This window comes from Penicillium odoratum, assembly GCF_028828045.1.
Source record: "Penicillium odoratum strain IBT 22623 chromosome Unknown utg000006l_segment0_segment0, whole genome shotgun sequence".
Classification (NCBI taxonomy): Eukaryota; Fungi; Ascomycota; class Eurotiomycetes; order Eurotiales; family Aspergillaceae; genus Penicillium; species Penicillium odoratum.
This window is the reverse complement of record NW_026643148.1, coordinates 2,411,888-2,432,528: the sequence shown is the minus strand read 5'-3', so window position 1 is coordinate 2,432,528 and position 20,641 is coordinate 2,411,888. Positions and strand designations below refer to the sequence as shown.

Here is a 20,641-nt window from a genome sequence, read left to right as displayed (position 1 = left end):
ACTCGGATGTGAGACCCCAGTTTGTGCATTCTGTGTCGATGGGACCTTGAAAGGACGTGGTTGCTCTTTATATAGGGGTGATAAGGGACAGTCTGCAGTCCAACAACGCTCATCATGGCGCTTCCTCCTAGGTGGTACCAGGTATGTACCTCAACTCTTCTTTGCTGGTCTATACAAATTCTAACTATCTCCTAGTTCCTGGTCTGTGTATTCGCTTCACTGGGATCCGTTCTATATGGATACGATCTTGGTGTCATTGCCGAGGCTATCGCCAGTCCATCACTAGTCAACGAGTTCAACATTGACACTACTCAAAGTGGAGCCATCACAGCAGTCTTCACAGGCGGTGCTTTCTTTGGTGCTATCTTTGCTGGTCCCTTGGGTGATTATACGGGTCGTAAATATACCATCCTTGTCGGCTCTATTATCTTCTTGCTAGGAGGGTGTGTAATCCAGGCTTTTACCCATGTTGTATTGCGCTAACAAGAATAGTGGACTACAAACTGGAGCACAAAAGATTGCCTATCTATATGCCGGAAGAGCAGTTGCCGGTCTCGGGTATGTCAAGCCTTCTCATCTTCACCTACCTAGCTAGGTGCCTTGTTAGGTATCCACGACTAATCACTTCTACATAGCGTTGGCATCCTCGTGATGATAGTACCAATTTACCAAGCCGAGCTAGCACATCCAGACATCCGTGGTCGCGTCACTTCCCTCCAGCAACTGATGCTCGGAGTGGGCTCCCTCGTTGCCTCCTGGATCTCCTGGGGTACATATATCAACTTCGGCCCCACAGACTCTCGCCAATGGCGCATCTCACTGGGGATCCAAATGGTTCCAGCCGTCTTCCTCGCCGCGCTAATTCTACTATTCCCCGAGTCCCCGCGTTGGTTAATCGATCACGGTCGATTGGACGAAGGTCTGCATACACTAGCCCGACTACACTCTCGGGGAGACATCAATGACCCCTGGGTCCAGACGGAGTATGACCAGATTTGCAACTCCATCGCGCATGAGCACGAAGCTGAGGCTAAGTCTTATACGGAGCTTTTCACAGACCGCTCCTGTTTTCGACGGCTGTTCTTGGCCTGTTCCATTCAGGCTGCTGCTCAGATGACCGGCGTCAGTGCTATCCAGTACTTTAGTCCTACGATCTTTAAGCAGATGGGTATCGCTACCAATGATACGCTCAAGTATCAGGGTATCAGCTCTATCATTGCTATCATTGCCCAATTCCTTTGCATGCTGTTTATTGATAAGACGGGGCGACGGTGGCCGCAAATTCTTGGAAATCTTGGAAATTGTCTCTTCTTTGTATGTTCTCATGAATTTTCTTTGAGATCTAATCTAACCATTCCTATAGGTTATTCCCACCATATTAATCGCCAAGTTCCCCCCAGGCGCCACAGATAACAACTCCGCCGGCTGGGCCTTCATTATAATGACCTGGTGCTACAACTTCACCTACAGCTCCACAATTGGTCCACTGACCTGGATCATCTGCGCGGAGATCTTCGATACGAAAACGCGATCTAAAGGTGTATCCATTGCGACGATGGTCTCCTTCGCTTTCAACACCATGATCGGCCAGATTACTGCCCCTGCCATTGCTAATATTGGCGGCTGGGGCTTTTACATCATTTTTTGCGTCTTCAATTTTACTAACGCGGTGTTCTTCTGGTTGATACTCCCTGAGACTACGAGGTTGCCTCTAGAGGATATGAACACGCTATTCAGGAATGAGCCGTGGTTTGTGCCGGGAACACAGACGAAGAAGTTTATTGAGCGAAGTAAGATGCCGTTGCCTATTAGTCCGGAGAAGATTGAGCATTTCAGTACACATGAGGAGACTACTGCTTGATAGTCTACATGGTGCCTTATACCTGGATGCACGAGTTTAAGCTGTGCTGGCTTCTAACTTTGGAAGGGTTGAAGATTGGATACTTAGATATGAGATAGGATTGTGTAAATGTGATCAATGAGTTTACAGAGATCCTTCTCTATGGTTCATTTCATCGGACAATATATCGGGTAAATACCGGGAAATTACAGATTAATGGAATCGATCTTCACAACTCTTCCTCAATCTGTAAACGTTACATCTACAATCTGTAGTTACATCGATGTGGGGATAAACAAGAGAAATTAATAAAAACGTAGTTAAATATCAACTCCTTATCGGTATTGACATTGACATTGAGATTGATCTCAACACCTTCATCACATCCAAAATGAAACTCCTCTTCCTCCTCGTCCCCCTAGTCCTAGCATGCACCAAAAACGAAGACTGTAACCTAAACGGTCAATGCAACCAAACCTGCATCTGCGATCCAGGCTGGACAGGCAAAACCTGCGGAAAGCTCGACCTCCGCCCCGGCCCAACCTCCAATGGGTACAATCGTACAGAAGAGGGGATCTCATCATGGTGTAACGAAATCATCCATGATCCCATAAACAAAGACCTTTACCACCTTTTCGTTTCCGAATTCACGCACGGCTGCGGACTGGACTACTGGTCTCCGTACAGTCGGATTATTCGTGCGGAATCGGTGCATCCTTTGGGTCCGTATACCTTGAAGCAGGTTATTGTGTCTGCTTTTGCGCATAATCCTTCCGTGGTGTGGAGTGAAAGGGACAAGGTATTTCTACTTTATCATATTGGGTGTTCGCAAGATGTGCCGGCCGTGTGTGAGAATATGGAATTCTCGTGTGGGCCTGGGAACACTGTTAATGGGGAGAGTGGGATTAGTGTTTTGTCTTCTGAGGATTTGGTTCATTGGTCTTCCAGGGGACGAGTGGTTTCTGGCAGTAATGGAGGTTGGGATGCTGATGTTACCAATCCTGCTCCGTTGCATGTTGTTGATGTTGGGACTGATGAGACGATGCTTGCTTATCGGGGGTGCCCGTTTAATTGTAATGGGACGGAAAGGATCAATGTTGCGTCTGCGTTGGGGTATACTGGTCCGTATACTGGTCATTCTGGCCCTGTGTTTGAGGAACCCAGTGAGGATCCTTTTGTTTGGGTGGATAAGCGTGGGAACTTTCATATGCTGGTGCATTCTTTACTACCTGATGCAGGATTCGGGGATGGTCCCAATGTTGGGCGTCGTGGTTATTCGAAGTCTTGGGACGGCCCTTGGGTGTTTGATATGGAGACGGTGGCTTTTGATACAAAGGTTTTGTTCAGTGATGGATCAAGCATTGAGTACTATCGGCGAGAGCGTCCTAGTCTTTTCTTCAGTGAAGATGGAGAAATGACTCCGTTGTTTCTTTCGACTGGGGTTCAAGAGGTGAACTCTTCTGCCAGTTATTCGTTGATCCAGCCAGTTGGTGGAACTTAGATGAGTGCAGGGTGGGTACAGGGCTAGGCACAACTTAGAAGAGCAAAATACTGGTGATATTTGTAAATGACAAAACTACTACACCTCCTCTCGTGTCCAAAGCAATCCCAGTTGACTGCTTTATAGCATGAGAAACCCCTGGCCCAATCTGTACAGTATGTACGTCTATAACATTACTTCCTCAAAGAACACGCCCAGCGGAGGAACTCGTACTGCGGTCGTTGGTCTGCACCTTACGGAGACCCGCGCCAGCTTGAATGGAAGCAAGAAGAGCAGCACGGTTGTCACCGCCAGCGGGAGGAGCAGGTGGGGGAGGAATACCAGCAGGGGGAGGCGGAGGCGGGACACCGGGAGCCCCTGAGACAGGGGGAGGGGGAGGAGGAGGTGCAGCCATAGGGACACCGGGGGGAGGGGGTGGTGGTGGCGGCGGCGGCGGTGCACCAGTTGGCGGCGCAGATGGATCAAGAGATGCCACGGGAGGAATAGCTGCAGGCGGGGGTGGGGGTGCGATGGGGCTGGCTTGGACAGGAGTAGCAGTCTTATCCTCATCCATAGCACTCAGAGGGCGAGGGGGCGCCATGGTACCGAACAAAATGCTAGCAAGTTGTTTGGCACTGCCACCAGGTCGGTCATCCTCATCGTCAGAGGATTCGGCCTCAGAACCAGCATTAGACCAGTCATCATCAGCTTCGGGACGTGCGCGGCTCTTGCGTTCCAGGGGAGCCGCACCTGTAAAAGTCGGCTTGATGCTCTCTTGCTGCTGTTGCTGCGTGAAACGGTGGAAGGGGTTGGTTGACTGGGCAGCAGGCGAAGCAACTTGAGTAGACTCGGGCTCAGCAGCCTGGCCGAGTGACTTGAAGTAAGGGTTCTTTGACTCAGCATCAGGCGAGGCAGCAGTGAATGCTGCTTCGGGTGAGCTAGCTGCCAGGCTAGGGACCTTCTCTGCCTCTAGTGACAAAGGCTCAGGTTCAGGAACAGAGACAGTCGGAATAGGCGGTGGAGTGCTGAACTGCGGAGTGACACTCTCAGGGCCCTCATCATCCGAGGAGCTGTCATCGTTTTCCTCGAGTTGACGTTGCAACTCACGTTCACGCTCCCTAGCCTTCTCAAGCTCAGCGCGCTGGGCTGCGAGTCTGGCCTCGTTCTCCTTGGCCTGCCGAGCGGCCTCTTCTTTACGACGCTTCTCCTCCTGCTTCTTAACCTTGCCCTGTCGAACCTGTTCTTCGAGGGCACGCAGTCGAGCTTCTTGAGCTTCTTTCTCTTGCTGAAATTCAGCTTCACGCTGCCTCGACTCCTCCTCAAGACGTTGTGTTTCAATCTCCTGGGCATCTTGCTCCTCCTTAATCGCTTGCTCCCGAGCAGCCTGTTCAGCCTTGCCAGCTTCTTCAGCCTTCTTGGCATCGGCCTGGCCAGCGCTGTCGGTTCGTGCTCTGCGAGTAGGAGGTGCAGGTGGAGGTTTCTTGCTAGCGGCCTTCGGGGCAGCAGCAGTGCTCGGAGCCGGGCCACCACGTTCCTCAGCCAGGCGGCGCTGTCTCTCTTGCTCCCGCTGGGCATCTTCTTCCTCGGCACGCTTGACACGCTCCTCGCGCTCCTTCTTCTCTCTCGCCTGCCGTTGTTGGAGAGTCTCCGTAGCATCAGCTGGCTTTAGACCAGCAGCTGCCATACGCTCAGCAATGCGCTTCTGAGCCCGTTCTCTAGCAGAAGCCACGCGGTCTTCGTGCGTGTTTCCGGTGAAAGATCCCGACGATCCGGTCGACGCTGGGATAGAAGGACGCGATGCAGTTGACTCAGCCGCTGGCGAAGAATACTTCGACCGCTGCTCTTGGGCAGATCTCTCTCGACTAAAATAAATGTAAGCTTAATTCCTACACCGGGAAAACGGGGGGATGGAACATACTCTTCCTTGCGAACGTGTGCAGTCCGGCTGTTACGGCCGAGATCGTAAATGAAGTCCCGGATGATATTCTCAACGCCCAGGGCGTCTTTCCAGCGACGTCTCTCGTGCGAGCGGGTAGAATTGTCTCCCTCGTCACGGAGACTGTCCTCCAGGCTTCGAGCAAAATCGCGGACACTTTCTTCAACATCACGCGTCATTGTATCGTTGCGTTCTCTTTCGGCGTTTGCGTCAGCCCGTTCAGATTCCATCCGGCGAGCAGACTCGCCATTGTCCTCCTCTGTTGAGGGAACAGGGCGTCCCGCCAATTCCGCAGCACGAGCTTGCATACGAGCGCGAGCACGGGCCTTGATGCGGTCTGCCTCAGTAACAGCACCACCGGGACCAGTGCCAACAATGTTGGAAGCACCGTTAGGGTTGGCCTTCGCTTCCTTGAGGCGGAAGAGCTCCAGCTTCGCCTCGGCAATTTCGCGCTCAACACGGCGAACATCAGAGGCAGCCTGTGGAACCTGGTCTTGGAATGCTTGCAACTGGCGACGGAGGACTCTGCGTTCCGCTCCAGTATCCACGTTACGGAATAACGCATTGGGGTGAGTATCAATGTCGTCCTGCACACGCCGAATCCGATCCATGAGAGACTCTGCCTCACGACGGTCCCGACGGTCGAGAGCATCATCGTCCTCGGCCTTGTTCTCATCTTGGAAATCGACTGCCTCCAACATAATATTAGTCTCGCGAATCTTTTTCCGCAATTGGTCCACGGAAAGCTCATCTCCTTCGGATGTGTGAGAAGAAGCAGCAGGCGAGGGTGTGCGAGCATCGTTTCCAACACGACGACGCGCGCTTGACCGGTAGCCGCCCGCGGAGTCGTTGTTCTTGAACATGGTCGCATCTTTGCGGTTGGCGCCAGTTTGTCCTCCACTGCCACCACGGAAAGAGTGATCCTTGAGGTAGCTAACTCCTGTCTTCTGTGGCTGCAAAAAAGCCCCATTGTTCCTCCGGGTCTCCGCATCTTGGGATAAGAGGGACTTCATGGTACCAATTGAATCATTCAAATGTCTTGTGGAAGGAGGAACCAGCTCCGGCGGCAGTCGGTTAGGAACAGGGTAACCATTCAGGGCACGGTAGATCAAATGCATTCCGACGGCGAATTCATCCATATTCAAACGACCACGGTTATGAGGATCGGCGAGCGTCCAGATACGCTCCAGGTCCTTGCGATTCAATCCACTTTGGCCCATGATCTCAATAGCCGTCTCACCGCCAATGAAACCTTTGTGCATTCCATCCCAGGCACGGAAAAGTTCATCATAAATCTTCTTTTCCTCCTTGGTAATCGCCCAAGCTACAGTAGCATTACCCGAGAGATTGGACATGTTGAAGCCACCTTCACGACCAGGTTGAGGCATCAGCTGCTGCTTCATAGCCTCGATGTTAGGCAGGCCCTGCGCCGGAGTGTTGATGAAGCCCCATTGCCCGGGGATGCCAGTGGGCTGAGCAGTCAAGCCACCAGTCTGCGCAGGACTGAGGTTCGATGCGAAACCAGTGGGCATAGGTGGCATTGGGGGCCGAGGACCAGAGTATCCGGTAGCCTGAGGGTTGGTCATGAAACCAGTCTGCTGCGGCTGAAGAAACTGCGACTGATTCTGGAAACCAGTCTGTTGAGGTTGTTGCATGCCAGTTTGCTGGGGGAAAAACCCAGTGGGTTGGGCCGTCAATTGTGTAAGAAGGGCAGCATTGCTCGGCTGTTGAGGTTGGGGTTGCTGCACGATCGGTGGAGTAGATTTGTTCTCCAGGAGAGGAGCATCAAAGTTCGGGGCGTTGGATCGTGGAGCCGGCACCGGCTGGGCATCAGGAACACCAAACGAGATAATGTCAACCATGCTTGACACCTCGTTCTTCACAGTTTCAGGCAATACAGAGGGGACCTCTCGGCCAGTCAATCGCAGATTACACAAGTACATCGCCAATGCGAATTCCGGGAAGAACAGCTGGCCTGACTTGGTAGAATCACACAAGACCCAAATCTTTGATAAATCACTGCCCGGAATCTTGGAGCGCAGCAAAAGGTCCCTTGCCTTCTCGCCATCCATTGTCTTGCTATCGCCGACCGCAGACTTGAAGAGCTGCTCAAACTTGGCTTGGTCCTGAGCCGTAATGAACGAAAGCCGGATACTCGGGATTTTGGATCCCTTGGGCGGGACTTGTGGAGCCGGGGCAGCAGGACTGATATCCTGGAAGGAGTTCGCCATCTCGCTCGAGGTCTTGTATCGCGCAGGGAGTCCGGTGGCCTGAGGAACCTGCAATTGCGGCGGTTGCGGTTGCGCCTGAGGCTGCTGCTGATTCTGAACAGGGAATGCTGTGTATTGGGGCTGCAGGGACTGTTGCTGGGTCGGCTGCGGCTGCAAATGCTGTTGCTGTGGCTGCTGGCCAGGGAAGCCAGTAAACTGCGGCTGGAGCTGTTGTCCCGCGGGGAATCCGGTAGCTTGAGGTTGAAGGTGTGAGGCACCAAACGGCGACGGCTGACCAGCAAACCCAGTCGGCTGGGGAGCCATTAAGCCCGTTGGCTGAGGTTGCTGCATTGGTGGCTGTTGTTGACCTTGGGGGAATTGCGAGTATGGGGGCTGCTGCTGCATGAATGGTGCCTGGCCTGGACGGCCACTGGCACCACCCCCGAGGAAGGTATTCGACGAGGAGTACATTATAAAACCAGCGCTCGCATGGACAAAATGCAGATGCAAAATAACCACAGAGATGAAAAATAATCTAACAAATGCAAAGAGGGGGCGGATCAGGAGCAAGGTAAATGACGCTGTCGCAGGGACGGGGAGGCACGCTAACCTGTTTTGGGGTGCTTAGTCATGACTTTCCCCGTCCTTGAGTTATTAATATCTTTTTCTCCGAATACATGTGCATTCTAGTTTACTCAGATATAGACATGAAGCAATATTCCTACTATACCTCTTATACCATCTATTTACTCAGTCTCCCACTCAGTCTCCTATTTATTCTGTTACCGTATTACTTACATATCCAAACAAAGTACTCTCCAAGATTATAAGTAGCTAATTGGAAAGGAAAAAAGAGAACTGGACATTTTGGCGAGACTGTCGGTTCCAAACCTCAAAGAAATTCTTTTATCCCCTGTACTCATATAATCTTTATTTGAAAGCATAGCATAAATTGCGTTGATTCAGGTAGTAATCAACACTGAAGTCGAGAACTACAGCATTCAAGTGGATTGAATTATTGGGACTTGGATATTGAGGATGTTAGGAGGATCATAATGACGATGTCATTGTGGAGTAACTAAGCTCACGTTAAGAAACAAAAAATCCCAGCTCCGTACGCCAGACAAAGAAAAAACCATTAGAGGTCGGGAAAGCCAGACGTGGAAAATCAAAGAACTCCTTACTCGTGAGTCTGCTGGTTGGCAACATTGGCCATCTTGCGCAGCTCGTACTCCTTGGTGAATTCCCGAGATAGGTGACCCAGCTCCTTAATGAGCACGTTGCAGGTAGCAATGACTGCAGCACGGGGAGTAATCTCGCCGTCGGTCTGCACGCGCAGCTCAAAGTTGGGAGTCAATGGGTGGGGAACCTAGACACAATTAGTCTCACTGGTCATATAGAAAAGACAGACTTTACATACCCGGTAGGCAGAGAAAACCACATGGGGGTGGCGGAGCAAACGAACGCGGAGCAAGTTACCCAGGGTGTGGTCCTCCTTGTGGAAGGTGAAGATAGCCGCAGAAGGCAGACCTAGAAACAAGCTGTCAGAAAACCCATGTTGTTGTATCTCGATAGGTAAATAAATGTCTCACGGGTGTCGACCTCAACATCAATCTTCTTCTCGCCCGGACCGAGCAGAATAGCCTCGTAACTGCATTCAGACTAGTCAGCTATGATTCCGTGTCCATTACGTGAACGCCTGCAAAGGAAACATAGAAAAATGTTGTGATACAGTAAGTGTTCTTCGCCATCATACTAACACATCGGGGCGATCATCCACAGCGCGAAGGTGCTCTTGACGCGAAACGGGAAGACGGCCTCCGGCCCTCGCGATGGCAGTGGTCGCCGTCGTGAAGTTGATGGGGCGATAGCCCGAGGGGGTGGTATGAGCACTCATGACAATATCTTTCACAGTGGTATGACGTGTTGAGTACAGATGGGACTTGATCAGGTAAGGCAGTTGGAACAAACAAGAAAGTTGGGGAGAAAATGGAAAGTGAGGAGCTGGATGGCAAAATGAAAATCATCCATAACACGCAAAATGAAAAGTGGTCAAACGATACAAACGCAAAAGTGAACACATTATAGGCTGCTTCTTGTCCAGATGACTGCGGAGTCATATACCCGCACTCATCTCAACAAGAATGACATTCGAATCAAATGACGCCGCAAATTGAATGACCTCGACGGACCAGACAAGTTACATGGAGGCAACGAGAATTGAAGAACATCTGCAATAGGCACTTACCGATCAGGCGCGTTCATGATGATCCAATTATAGAGTTGGATGGTTGGATTGCAAGAATAGAGGGAAACGGGATAATAATTCGGCCTTGAATAGGCTGCCCGAAGATGTATAAGTATCCTATATTTCACATGCGTGAATGGATCAACGTTACATGAATGATTTTCCAATCAAATGAGGTAGGCGATAGCGTGGACTTGGTAATTTCAAAGCCGGCTCAAAGGGGCGTGATGGGTGGTTTAGTGGCCAGTCTTTCAATAGCTCCAATTTAAATGAGTGGATTTTGGTGCAAACAACCAAGACCAAATCAACTTGATTGCTTTACCCGATCGGTCGACCAAGGATTAAATAGGAGATGCGGATGATGAAGATCTGGAATTGATCTATTTCGATGAAAAGACGATGTCGAGAAGATCGAAATATTAGTCACATGATATCATAAAATCACGTGAATTTGCTTACGTAACATTAGCGCATCTGAATCTTGGAACCAAGAAGTACATTTATGTCAACTGGTAGGAAGCACGCATCAACCACGGTTATATCTCTCCAAGGATTTCATGGTCGACTCACTGCATATTGGTTATTGGTTATGCAACTTAGCCCACGTGCCCAAACTCTCCGTACAAAATTTCATCTCACCACATAGATCCACTTGGAAGCCTTTACATGCTTCTTTTTAAAGCAATCACCTTACTTTGAACTTACTAGAATTAGACATTCCGGTGGCTTCACCCGTGTTCAAGTGTAAGAGGTGTACCGTGAAGTGCTATAGAGGAAGATTCTAGGGAGTGGAATATTGAACACATCTCTATTCTGTCCCCGTTTAAGCTGATCTCGGGTCATCAACGCAAGATCTACAGATCACCCTGGGAAATATTTCATTCCTGCCGGCTGTATAAGCCTTTGTCCGGATACAGATTTTGGGGAAATAGCTATTTTGAAATTAATGAAAATGTCATTCAAATTGAAGCCTTTTCATATTCAACTAAAGCGACAAAAACGGAGCGTTGCGGGAGATTCTACGGACTAAACATAGGGTGAGTGCCTAGGTGTAAAGCGGTCAACGGTCTGTGTACAAATGTGTTATGTACTGTACCTAGAATCCGTGGCTGACCTGGGTGTTCGTATGGTCGAGTATTCAGATAAGTATCTGGGCCTAGGCTAGGTATCTTACGTTGCATTCTCGTCAGGAACTAGGAAAATAGCATGAAAAAGATCATACAGATGAAACATGGAATTAGTCGAGTAGTAGACAATATTCCTACCCGAAGAAAAAAAAAAGATGACAAAACACTATGCAAAGACAAAAAAACCATGAAAATGATCAAACATAACGCCATGGCCTCCCTGCGCCAATGCCAATAGAAACAAAGGAGCATACGTATCCATTTCAGATACCGCTTCCATGGGATATGACGGTGATACTAAAAACAGAGAAAGCCCAAATGAGAGCGGAGACATAGCTCCCGGCACATGATGAAGATAGAAATAGGAAAACAGAGAGGCTTCAGTGAAAGCCTGTATCGATGTATGTGCGTGGTCTTCGTGACGTGGGCAGGATAAGAATTATAAAAATGGGGGCGAAAGAAATAAAAGGACAGGAAGAAAGAGAAAGATTCTATACGCTGCAGCGCTGACAAGGTATCCGCGGAGATGCATGCTTTTGAAAGTTGGGGGAAGAGGTTCCGCTTAATGCACGACGCTCAGCAGATCTCCGAATGAGGAGGTTCCGCGCTTCAACTTCCAGTTACTCTTCTTCTTTTCTCGCTTTTTCACCATATCGGCCCAAGCTTCTTCGTCATCTTCTTCGTCCGAGGTATTCTGTACCTTGCGAATACCGGGACCAGCTTGACTAGCTTGTGAGACAGGGCGGACAGTGACCGTAGCAATCGACTTCGGAATACTGCCCGTAGACTGGGAGAGAGGCAAGTTCGAATTACGATTCTCATCATTCCAGGACTTGTTTAGTGGTGAGGCGTGGTGAGTGAGATCGCCCGGAAGGGCGGAGACGGGGCGGTATCGAGATGATAGGCCTGCGTTGCTGCGCTCAGAGGGAGCGATAGACGGAGCATATCCGGGCGAGTTTTGCTGGAAACCGCCAGACAGATTAGGCATTGGTGAGCCAGTTCGGCGCATGGCAATGTTTGGATCAATCATGCTCAAAGTGCGCTGGTCGTAGTTAGTGGGAGTTGGGGGAATCAGCCCAGGCATGGAGACTGGTCGCATATTGGAGTGGCCAGAAACCGAAGGAGGGCCCATGGGGGCTCCTGGCATAGGTCCACTCATCATCGGTGGTGTTGGCATAGGTCCGCCCATCATAGGTGGTGTTTGCATACCGCCTTGCATCATTGGCGGGGGAGGGCCCTGGATGCCCTGCATATGCATCATCTGCTGCATCCACTCCATCTGCATCTGCATCATGTTGGACATCTGGGCTGATAGTTGAACCTGAGCCTGCTCTGATGCAGTCATCTGAGATGGTGGCATCATAGAATATGGCCGAGGTACGCTTCCCATATCATACATAGCTTGAGTATTCGGGCTGCCTCTTCTCATGGCCCGCGCCTGTTCCTCTTGCGCAATCACTCCAACAAGACCTCCATGAGGCATGGGCGATGCAGGACCGCCGTGTACTGAACCACCACCCATAGCCAGAGACTCTCTGTTGCTCGAATTGACCAGACTAGCACCGAAATAGGGATCTCGTGGGAGGTTCCTGGCGAAAACGGGCAAGCTACCCCGATTCTGCTCGACACCCGCGAGAGAGCTGGAAGACGATGCATACGGATTCATAGACGCCCGAAGATTCGGGTTAGAGCTGACGTTGGCTAGGCGGGTAGGCGGCCGGTTACGATTGGGGAATCCATGAGCTGCAAGAATTCCCAACGGAACTTCGTCATCATCGCCTTCGTGGCTTTTACCGCTCGAAGACTTGTCACCTGAGCTAGCCAGGTAGATGGGAAGATTGGGGGTGCTACTGCTGGCGCCGCTCATGACCGGACGAAGTGATGGCGACGGGGCTTGTTGGCCCGTCACTTTCATCATCTGCTGACGATACACGGACAAATGTGCCTCTTGCTTCCGCCGTTGCTTTTCCGCCTCACGCTGCTTTTCCGCCTCGTCTTGTTCGTCAAACTCATCCTGTTCCGAGTCATTATCACTATCAGACGCATCGCTGTTCGAACGTCGAAGTTCCTGCTGCTGGCGGTAATGCTCGAATTGGGACGGAGTCATCACCTTGTTGCCTGGAGACACCGTCCTAGGCTGATTCTCCGCGAATTGGACCGCAAGTCGTGCACTATGTGCAAGGGATGGATCAATGTGCTCGTTTGAGGAAATCGAGGACATTGGATCCGAGGCTCGGGTTAAGGTAGGGCTGGCCCCCGAACTCTTGAGAAGCGGGGTGCTATTAGATGGGGACAAGCCTCCGCTTCGTACCGGCGGAGGACTGGTATCTTTACTCCACATAAGGGAGTTTCTAACCATCGTTGCGTCCTCGTCGTTGATGGCAGTGGAGTCTCGGTCCCCATAGTGAATTATACTTCTTCGCAACCCCATGTCCGACTGTCTATTAGGCCGGTCTAGAGACCGGTGAGAGGTGGTAGCACCGACCGTTTGGTTAGGAGCAGGGGATTGTCGACGGAACCCAGTCACTGTCTCAGGAGTAGAGATAACGGGGGAATAGGGATCATTGAGCAATCCCTCCTCTGAGTGACGGCTGTTCCATGAGTGAGGGGAAGGTTCAACGGGTGCTGATCGATCTGTATCAATTGGCGGAGGCCGTGCAGCACGACCTGTATTGTAGAATTCTGGTAGAGCTTGCGTTGGGGGGGTTGAGGATAACTATGACCATTAGTTTCGTTCCTTGCATGTAGCAGATCATAGCTGCATACCTGGTTGGCCCGCTGAGGGGAAGGATCTCGCATAAAACTTTCTCGCTTTCCTAAATGATCAAACATCTTTCCAAAGTCATCACCTCCCAGGTTCAAGTCATCGTCGGACAGCTTTGGCGGGGTGGCAGTTTCATCCGTGGTACCGCTCACGGCTCGCTGTCTATTAGATTGATCCGGTGTAGCATGCCGTGGGGGAGCCGGGGCAGATGGCTTGAACCGTCCACCAAACGAGAACGTCCGTCCTGCAGCAGCACGTAGTCCCGCAGCGACCGGAGGTGGTACGGGAATGTCCTGGATTCGGGAATGAGGGGAGGCATCGTCCGGGGAGGCAATCTCTGTGGAGGAAGGCTGAGTAGACGAGGAGCTGAGTCGGGTGGAGGTTGAGCTTTCATAGTTTGTCGTACCACTGGTCCTGGTCCGGCGTTTAGTCCATCGCGTTTTGAGTGAATCCATGGGCCGGGAACGATCATACCGATTTTTGCCCAGGGGCTGCTCCGTCCCCGCGAACATGTTGTCATCCTCCGAGGGCATCGCATTGCCCTCGCTCATCCGTTTGGTCAGCGCAGCACCATCGGTCAAAGATCGTTGAGGGCTCGGGCGCTCAAAGACCCGAAAGGATGGTGTCTCCACATCCTCCAAAACGTTGCCAGATGACTTTCGCCGAGCGAAGCTCTTAGGCAGCTTGATAGGCATCGGGGGTGGTGAAAAGAATAGAACCGGCTGTGAATAACGATCACCTCCTTTAATCGTGAATCAATCCCATAAGGTTCTGTGGTTCCTGGACGAGTTTGTATTTTCGAGGGTTGACGTGTCAAATGTGGCGGAGAAAAGCGACCAGTCACAGCTTGAGGCAATTATAGGGAGGGGTTTTTTTTTTACTTTTCAAGATCGACGAGTTGCAAGGGGAAGAATTGATGATCCACGGAATCAAAAAGTCGATCAGGGGACTGCGAAAGAATGGGGGGTACGAGTCAGTTGATAAAGAAGCTTCCAGCACGGCGATAACAAGCGACGCAAAGCAACTCTTTAGCGGCTAATCAAGTCCCGGCAGGAGTCCACCATGTGGGCTGACACCTTCGATCCTTTGTGCAATCCACTCAAACCCACAGAGTGTCCACGGGGTGTTGGGCAAGGTGATTTTCGGGTTTGGAACGATGCGGGTTGAGCCGATGGAACTCACAATCATCGGAACAACAGAATTCTCTAAGAGAAAACGATGGAGCAGAAGAAAAAAAGAGAAAGAAAAAAAGGTAACCCACCGACTGCGACTTCAGGTAAAGTGATCAGTTTCACTTCGCCTTCGATTGACGATCAAAAGCACAACAGCGAGTCAGATCTGGAGAGTAAAGTGGGGAGTGGAGAAAAGAGAAGGTCAATTCGGGTAGGACCCTGGAGGATCACCGAATCCCGAAAGAATGAAAATGAAATTGCGTCCAAACAACAACAATTCAGGGGGGAGGAGAAATGAGAGAGAATGTCAAAGAGAAAAGGAATAAGTGAAGACTAAACCGGAGTCCAGTCCCTGCATTATTGACCTTTCCGTGGCTGGGCCGGAAAGAGACTGGAGACGCATATAACGCTAAACCAAGTATTGGCCAAATTGGACAATGAGGCGAATCAGGCCAGATCCGAGAACAGTCAGTATGTAGTTTTTAGGTAGTGAATTATGTTGTTTCATAAGAATTTGAATTTTTTTTACTTTTCCCATTCCCCATTTGTTGACGCCCAAGTGAAACCTCCTTACTATGTATAGTAAGCGTGGGTTGCTAGACGGAGAAACCCGCTAAAAATAAACAACCCGAAAAACTAGTAGATTACGGGAAATACTGTAAATTATACAAAGTTCCATGGGCGGAGCACTGAGTTCCACGGATTAGTCTATTCTAAACAAAGATTCAAGGGGAATGTGAATTCTAAATTAGAAGAATGTTGTTGGCTGGAAACATCCTTGAATGTTATAAGAATAAGAATCGAGACTTTTAACTGACCTCAAAAGTGCTAGAATATTCGTCATCCTAAACAACCAAGCAGATCATCTGAGTAAATTCGTCTCATTTATTTTCTCCAGATCCACTTGTGCGTGTACTGTAAACAAATTACTCGAAACGAGGTTCGTCCACTATTGACCCACTAGTGTCACGTGAGATCGACGGCCATTTCCTGTATTGTGATCATATCCGGTCGGCTGATGGTCACCTCGTACAACACCGTCAATCGTCACACAGGACTCGACATTGGTCTACCAGACTTTTGGGGAAATCAATCGGAATAAATGGAGATAAAAAGGGAGTTGGATATACACAGCATGTCAAACGTCCCGTCTTCCACCGCAACAAACACCAACACCTATCGCCTATTCTATCACACAGATAATACATATCCTGCAGTTTATGCAATGATTTCATACCCCAAATCCCATTTCATGTCCTGGTAGGGGGTTTAGGGCGGTTATTTGGCAAAGTGGAGATCGTAGTTCAGCCACTTGCGGGCGTTAACACCGGCGACATCCAGACCAGGGGTGCCATAGGTCAGAGGCGCATAGAAGATAAAGCCACCGATGGTGGCTCCCAGAATAACAATGGTCGCGGCCCATGCGGCAAGCACCGAGTTGAGGCCCATGCGCTCCTTGGCAGTCACGAAGCGGCGTACATTGCGGCTGACCCGGGTACCCTTAGCCTTACCGGAAGGATCATCCACAGGGGGTGCGGCAGTGGTGGGGTCGATAGGCGACACATTGAAGATAAACTCGACCAGCGCTCCGGTCACCATGGTCGAGGCCAGGTGAGACGGCAGATAGTGGTGCAAGAAACGCTGGCGACCCATCAGCCAGAAGGGGAAATAGTGTGCAGCCCAGCACAGGAACAGGAATCCAGTGCTGTTGTACAGGCGTGAACGGGTTCCAGGACCCCAAACTATAAAGGAGAAAAATTAGTCATCAGGTAAGTGGCACGAGGGCTGGGGCGATCTGTAACTTACTTTCCTCCAATGCGTCAATGCCACGGCGAAGTGAAAGCTGGTCAGCTCCGACAATGCCGGCAAACACCGCCAGCAAACTGCTCGCAATCCACCATCCGATGGGGTTACCCAAGAAGTAAATCTGCTCCCGGGTTTCATTCTTAGTCCAGAAGCTCACACCGCGCAGCAGGAAAGGCCATTGGAAGGGCTCGGTGGCATAAGGGTGGCTGCTAGTCAGTGCGTTATTGTGGTGGAACATAGCACCCTGCAACTCAAAGTACTTGCGGAAGAAGGACAGTGATTTGACCTTGCGCTCCTCCTTCTGTAAACGTGGACTACCCTCCTCAATTCCTTCGATGGTCTCCGCATACCAGATGTTGCTGGACTGCAGAATGTTCTTGTTTCCGTTGATCTCGGCCTGCTTGAATCCCCACTCGGGAAGAGGAGTGGTGTGGGTCCACATAGCTACCCGCGTCGGGACATGAATGAGCTTGATCAAGCTTGAGAAAGTGCGGAATTCCTGGAAGGGTTTTCCATTCTCGATCTTGATCTCAAACAGCGTATCGTTGTGACGGTCGCCGTCGGCAAGTTCCTGCGAAACAGTGGTGAACTCCTGGTTGGTAGGGAAGAACGGGGATGCGACATCGTGGGTCAAGAGGAACGAATCAGTGCCAACATGACGGAGTTGAATAACGTCTCCATTCCGCACACTCTGGGGCTTGTCGGCGCTAACCAGGGGAACACTTGGGAGAATCTGCCACAGGTTGTTGGTGTCATTGTGAGGGTATCCAGTGACCTGCTGGCCTTGGCTGGAGATGCGACCATCGTCATAACGAAGGGGATACTTCTCCCAGTGGCTGTGAAGGAGGACCTTGGTGTCCTTGTGGCGGATACTAATCTGGTCGAAATATTGGATTCCAACCGACTGGGCGGTCATCGCATTGTCGCTGAGGGTCTCTTGGAACTCGGGGGACATGAACTCATCGCCAGGGCCGGATCGGTTGAGGATGGTAAAGTGAACCTGAAACCAGAAGAGGTAGAAGAAGAAGGGGATGATGACAAGTGCCACTCCGCGGGCCACAATGTGCTTGACCCAGGTAACCATATCGAGAGCACCGTCGCGTCGGTTGATATCCAAGAGATTCCACAGGTCGATTGCGACCGCTGCACCAATAGTGACGAAAGTGAAGACACCAACATATTTGGTCGAGATGACGCAGCTCATGCAGAAACCGGTCAGAAGCAACCACTTCCACCACTTACGAGTAAATGGCTGGTGTCGCAGCTTGTAGAACCGGACATAGCACAAGATGCTGAGCGCCATGGTGATGACCAAAGTGGAGTCCAAGAGGATCAGTCGGTCCTCACCAACGTGCGCATTGTCAAACACCATAAGACCAGCAGCCAAGACGCAAGCCGGCAACGAGTATCCCGATTCCCACATGATCAAAAAGACCACGGGGATTGTGAGGGCACCGAGGGTCGCCGGCATGGCACGAAGAGACAGGTAAGGCACTTTGTTGTCGATGTACGAGTCGCCGATGTTCTCGAACAAAAAGTGACCGTCGAATCCAACCAGCCATCCCATAAAGGCAAACAAGAGCTTTCCGAATGGCGGGTGAACGTCGAAGAAGTACGTGCGTTGGAGGTAGTACGAGGCAAACTAACAAAACATGACAAGTCAGACGCTGGTTCCGCTTTTTTTCTTCCAATCGCCATTGGAATTGGCAAGCTCCAGGAATCCTACCTTTCCAAAGTGAACCTCATCAAAGACGACCTCATTGGGATAATCGATGCGCCAGAAACGGGTTGCAAAGGCCAACGCGGTCAGAATGGACATGGCCAGCCAATAGTCCCATTCTGACTTGGGCTTGCTCGGAGCTGCCACGGGCCTTAAGGAGCCATCATTGGATGGCAGAGCAGTGTAGGCCTCCTTCTTTCCACCTCTCTTGCGAAGAGAGGGTGAAGGGGACGACATGATGAAAGGGAAAGGGTAAGAGAGCGACCGTGAAACTACCTATAGTCAATAGACTTCCGAAAACGTACAACGTCAGCAAGAGGTCATCAAGTCACGGAAATTCGTTCCATTTATAAAGCTTACCAGAACCACCAAAGGGCATGACACCCGAATAAAAGACCAAAAGCTGAAGAAAGGGTAGGGGAGGGGCCGAATTGGGGATTGCGTGTCTTCTTGGTTTCGGACAAAGGCTAAGGCGGTGGACCCGGAACACGCACGCTACTCAAGGGTCCTGTCCACAGTCCAACTCTGTTATATCCTCTTTACTAGGAAGAATATACGAAGTGCTTTACAAGAAAAAGTTTGTAAATTTTCCCGACCATCGAAATAGATGATACATACATTCCTCATCTTCTTTTTTTGTTCAAAGAATTATACCAACGTGTATAGTATGTTTTTGCTACCATTACTACACAGTTTGTACTGGCAAGAATTACCGAGGCCAATAGGGACCAATTTATCCAACCCCCAAATAGCTTGATCGCCCTTACTAATTTATTTGAAGGGATGATACTCCCTGCATCAACCATTTTCCGAATCAGCATTCGAGTCCTCAACTATTTACCCAACCTATATACACTTGAATTAAGGTTAGTGTTAAGTGCTTAAATAATATCCTATTAACTAGTATTTAAGTACAATGCTATAGGGTAGATATTATACATAGATATATTATAAGTACTTCTTTACTGCACGGGCTTAGATTTACCTCAGAAAACAGTACAGTGCCCTCAAAATTTTTTTATCTTTGATGCATTTTGAAAGTACCGAGATCTAGTTTTTGCTAATAGCACTTCCGATATGTTAATATCTTCTGGAGAAGAGAAATGTTGATTCTCACATGTGTTCTCAGATGTAGATTAAGTATATACATTCCTTTCACCTCCTCACATTTTAGAAGCTTACATATTTGATCTAGTACTTGAGATGCATTACAACATTTGAGTCGGAGATGTCGGTTCTTAACTTACCTTGGACGTGGTTTCTCCCAGCCAAATTGTGCCTTAAATCCTCCGTACTCCTTACTATGTTCGAAATTTGGCACTGGTCACCCGTGCAGGGCAGTGATCGTCAGGACCCACCTAGCGGTTCATGACACCATATTGGGTTTGGCGTAAGACGATGCCTGATCGACATAAGAAACCTTATTCCTTGGGATCTATTGTTCATGACCTATTTTGAGTTGTATACAGCGCTATGATAACATTTTGAATACACAGCCTTGTATCTGTCAGCCTTCTTCATCGTAACCCTGGATTGAACGTGGTAGTATAAGTAGTCGTAGAACCCGAAAAACGATTTTGTTTCCCATCCATCGCTTCCACCTTTCAGTATGCATTCTCCCTTGAGATTGATATCCGTTTTTTGGATATATAGCAGAGTGGTCTACGCTGACTACCTGGGTCCAACATACCCACCACCGGTTGACCTCTCTAGCCAGTAGAGTCTGGTTGCGGGAAATCATTCGCTACCTGAACCCGTCCACCGGCAAGGTAACGGATCTCTATACCAAACTAGGTGATTCGGGTTCTACGGCTCGATCATCGTTTTGATCCCAGATTACGATGCTGGATTTAGCATCCTAGCCGCATCGACTGGTGCTGAGCGCCCAGCAGTCACAAATGCCATTCTCGATTCTATTGCGGATACTGTCCTTCCCGCGCTGGAAGCCCAGGCTGCTTTCGAGGCGACGAGGAACTATGTGGGCACGTACGACTCTACGGACTCTGTCAACTTGACTATTACTGTTGCGTTCAATAAGTCTTCTGTTATAACGTCGAAGTCTGGCTTGAGTATTACGCGCTGGATCTCGAATGGGACGGATGTATTAGCGTCAGATCGAGTCCAGGGTGGTCGACCGAGGCTTTTGCTTAGTATTCCTAAGCAGACGGTGGAAGGGAAGGAAGGTCAGGTGGCTTTTCAGGTTACTCCTCAGCCGCAGCTTTGAAGCTACTTTGCTCTGGGGCCGAAAAGGCTTCAAACTACTGGGCCATTTTCTGGACAGTATAATACTAATTATGATTGGTTGGTTGCTGATGCGGCGCATTATGCTAGGCTTGGG

The 20,641-nt window shown here is 50.0% G+C and overlaps 7 protein-coding genes across 7 annotated transcripts; 3 read left to right on the top strand and 4 right to left on the bottom strand.

Moving 5' to 3' along the window:
- Positions 1-114: 114 nt before the first annotated feature.
- On the top strand, positions 115-1,861 carry N7520_009356 (general substrate transporter; the record flags this gene model as incomplete). Its single annotated transcript, XM_057143290.1, has 5 exons — positions 115-141; positions 196-443; positions 493-558; positions 636-1,314; positions 1,364-1,861. The coding sequence occupies 5 exons, from the start codon at positions 115-117 to the stop codon at positions 1,859-1,861; spliced, it is 1,518 nt and encodes a 505-aa protein (XP_056992578.1).
- Positions 1,862-2,231: 370 nt separating this feature from the next.
- N7520_009355 (uncharacterized protein) lies at positions 2,232-3,341 on the top strand (the record flags this gene model as incomplete). Its single annotated transcript, XM_057143289.1, has 1 exon — positions 2,232-3,341. The coding sequence occupies one exon, from the start codon at positions 2,232-2,234 to the stop codon at positions 3,339-3,341; it is 1,110 nt and encodes a 369-aa protein (XP_056992577.1).
- Positions 3,342-3,522: 181 nt separating this feature from the next.
- pan1 (actin cytoskeleton-regulatory complex protein PAN1) lies at positions 3,523-7,937 on the bottom strand (the record flags this gene model as incomplete). Its single annotated transcript, XM_057143288.1, has 2 exons — positions 3,523-5,182; positions 5,239-7,937. The coding sequence occupies 2 exons, from the start codon at positions 7,935-7,937 to the stop codon at positions 3,523-3,525; spliced, it is 4,359 nt and encodes a 1,452-aa protein (XP_056992576.1).
- A 709-nt stretch (positions 7,938-8,646) lies between these two features.
- Positions 8,647-9,363, bottom strand: N7520_009353 (DNA-directed RNA polymerase II core subunit RPB11; the record flags this gene model as incomplete). Its single annotated transcript, XM_057143287.1, has 4 exons — positions 8,647-8,835; positions 8,887-8,996; positions 9,059-9,117; positions 9,227-9,363. 4 exons carry the CDS (start codon positions 9,361-9,363, stop codon positions 8,647-8,649), a joined length of 495 nt encoding a protein of 164 aa, XP_056992575.1.
- Positions 9,364-11,403: 2,040 nt separating this feature from the next.
- Positions 11,404-14,300, bottom strand: N7520_009352 (uncharacterized protein; the record flags this gene model as incomplete). The annotated part of the gene is made up of 3 exons (XM_057143286.1): positions 11,404-13,557; positions 13,608-14,019; positions 14,080-14,300. The coding sequence occupies 3 exons, from the start codon at positions 14,298-14,300 to the stop codon at positions 11,404-11,406; spliced, it is 2,787 nt and encodes a 928-aa protein (XP_056992574.1).
- Positions 14,301-16,055: 1,755 nt separating this feature from the next.
- Positions 16,056-18,540, bottom strand: pmt4 (dolichyl-phosphate-mannose-protein mannosyltransferase; the record flags this gene model as incomplete). Its single annotated transcript, XM_057143285.1, has 3 exons — positions 16,056-16,519; positions 16,584-18,225; positions 18,310-18,540. 3 exons carry the CDS (start codon positions 18,538-18,540, stop codon positions 16,056-16,058), a joined length of 2,337 nt encoding a protein of 778 aa, XP_056992573.1.
- Positions 18,541-19,606: 1,066 nt separating this feature from the next.
- On the top strand, positions 19,607-20,527 carry N7520_009350 (uncharacterized protein; the record flags this gene model as incomplete). The annotated part of the gene is made up of 3 exons (XM_057143284.1): positions 19,607-19,667; positions 19,960-20,097; positions 20,139-20,527. 3 exons carry the CDS (start codon positions 19,607-19,609, stop codon positions 20,525-20,527), a joined length of 588 nt encoding a protein of 195 aa, XP_056992572.1.
- Positions 20,528-20,641: the final 114 nt, after the last annotated feature.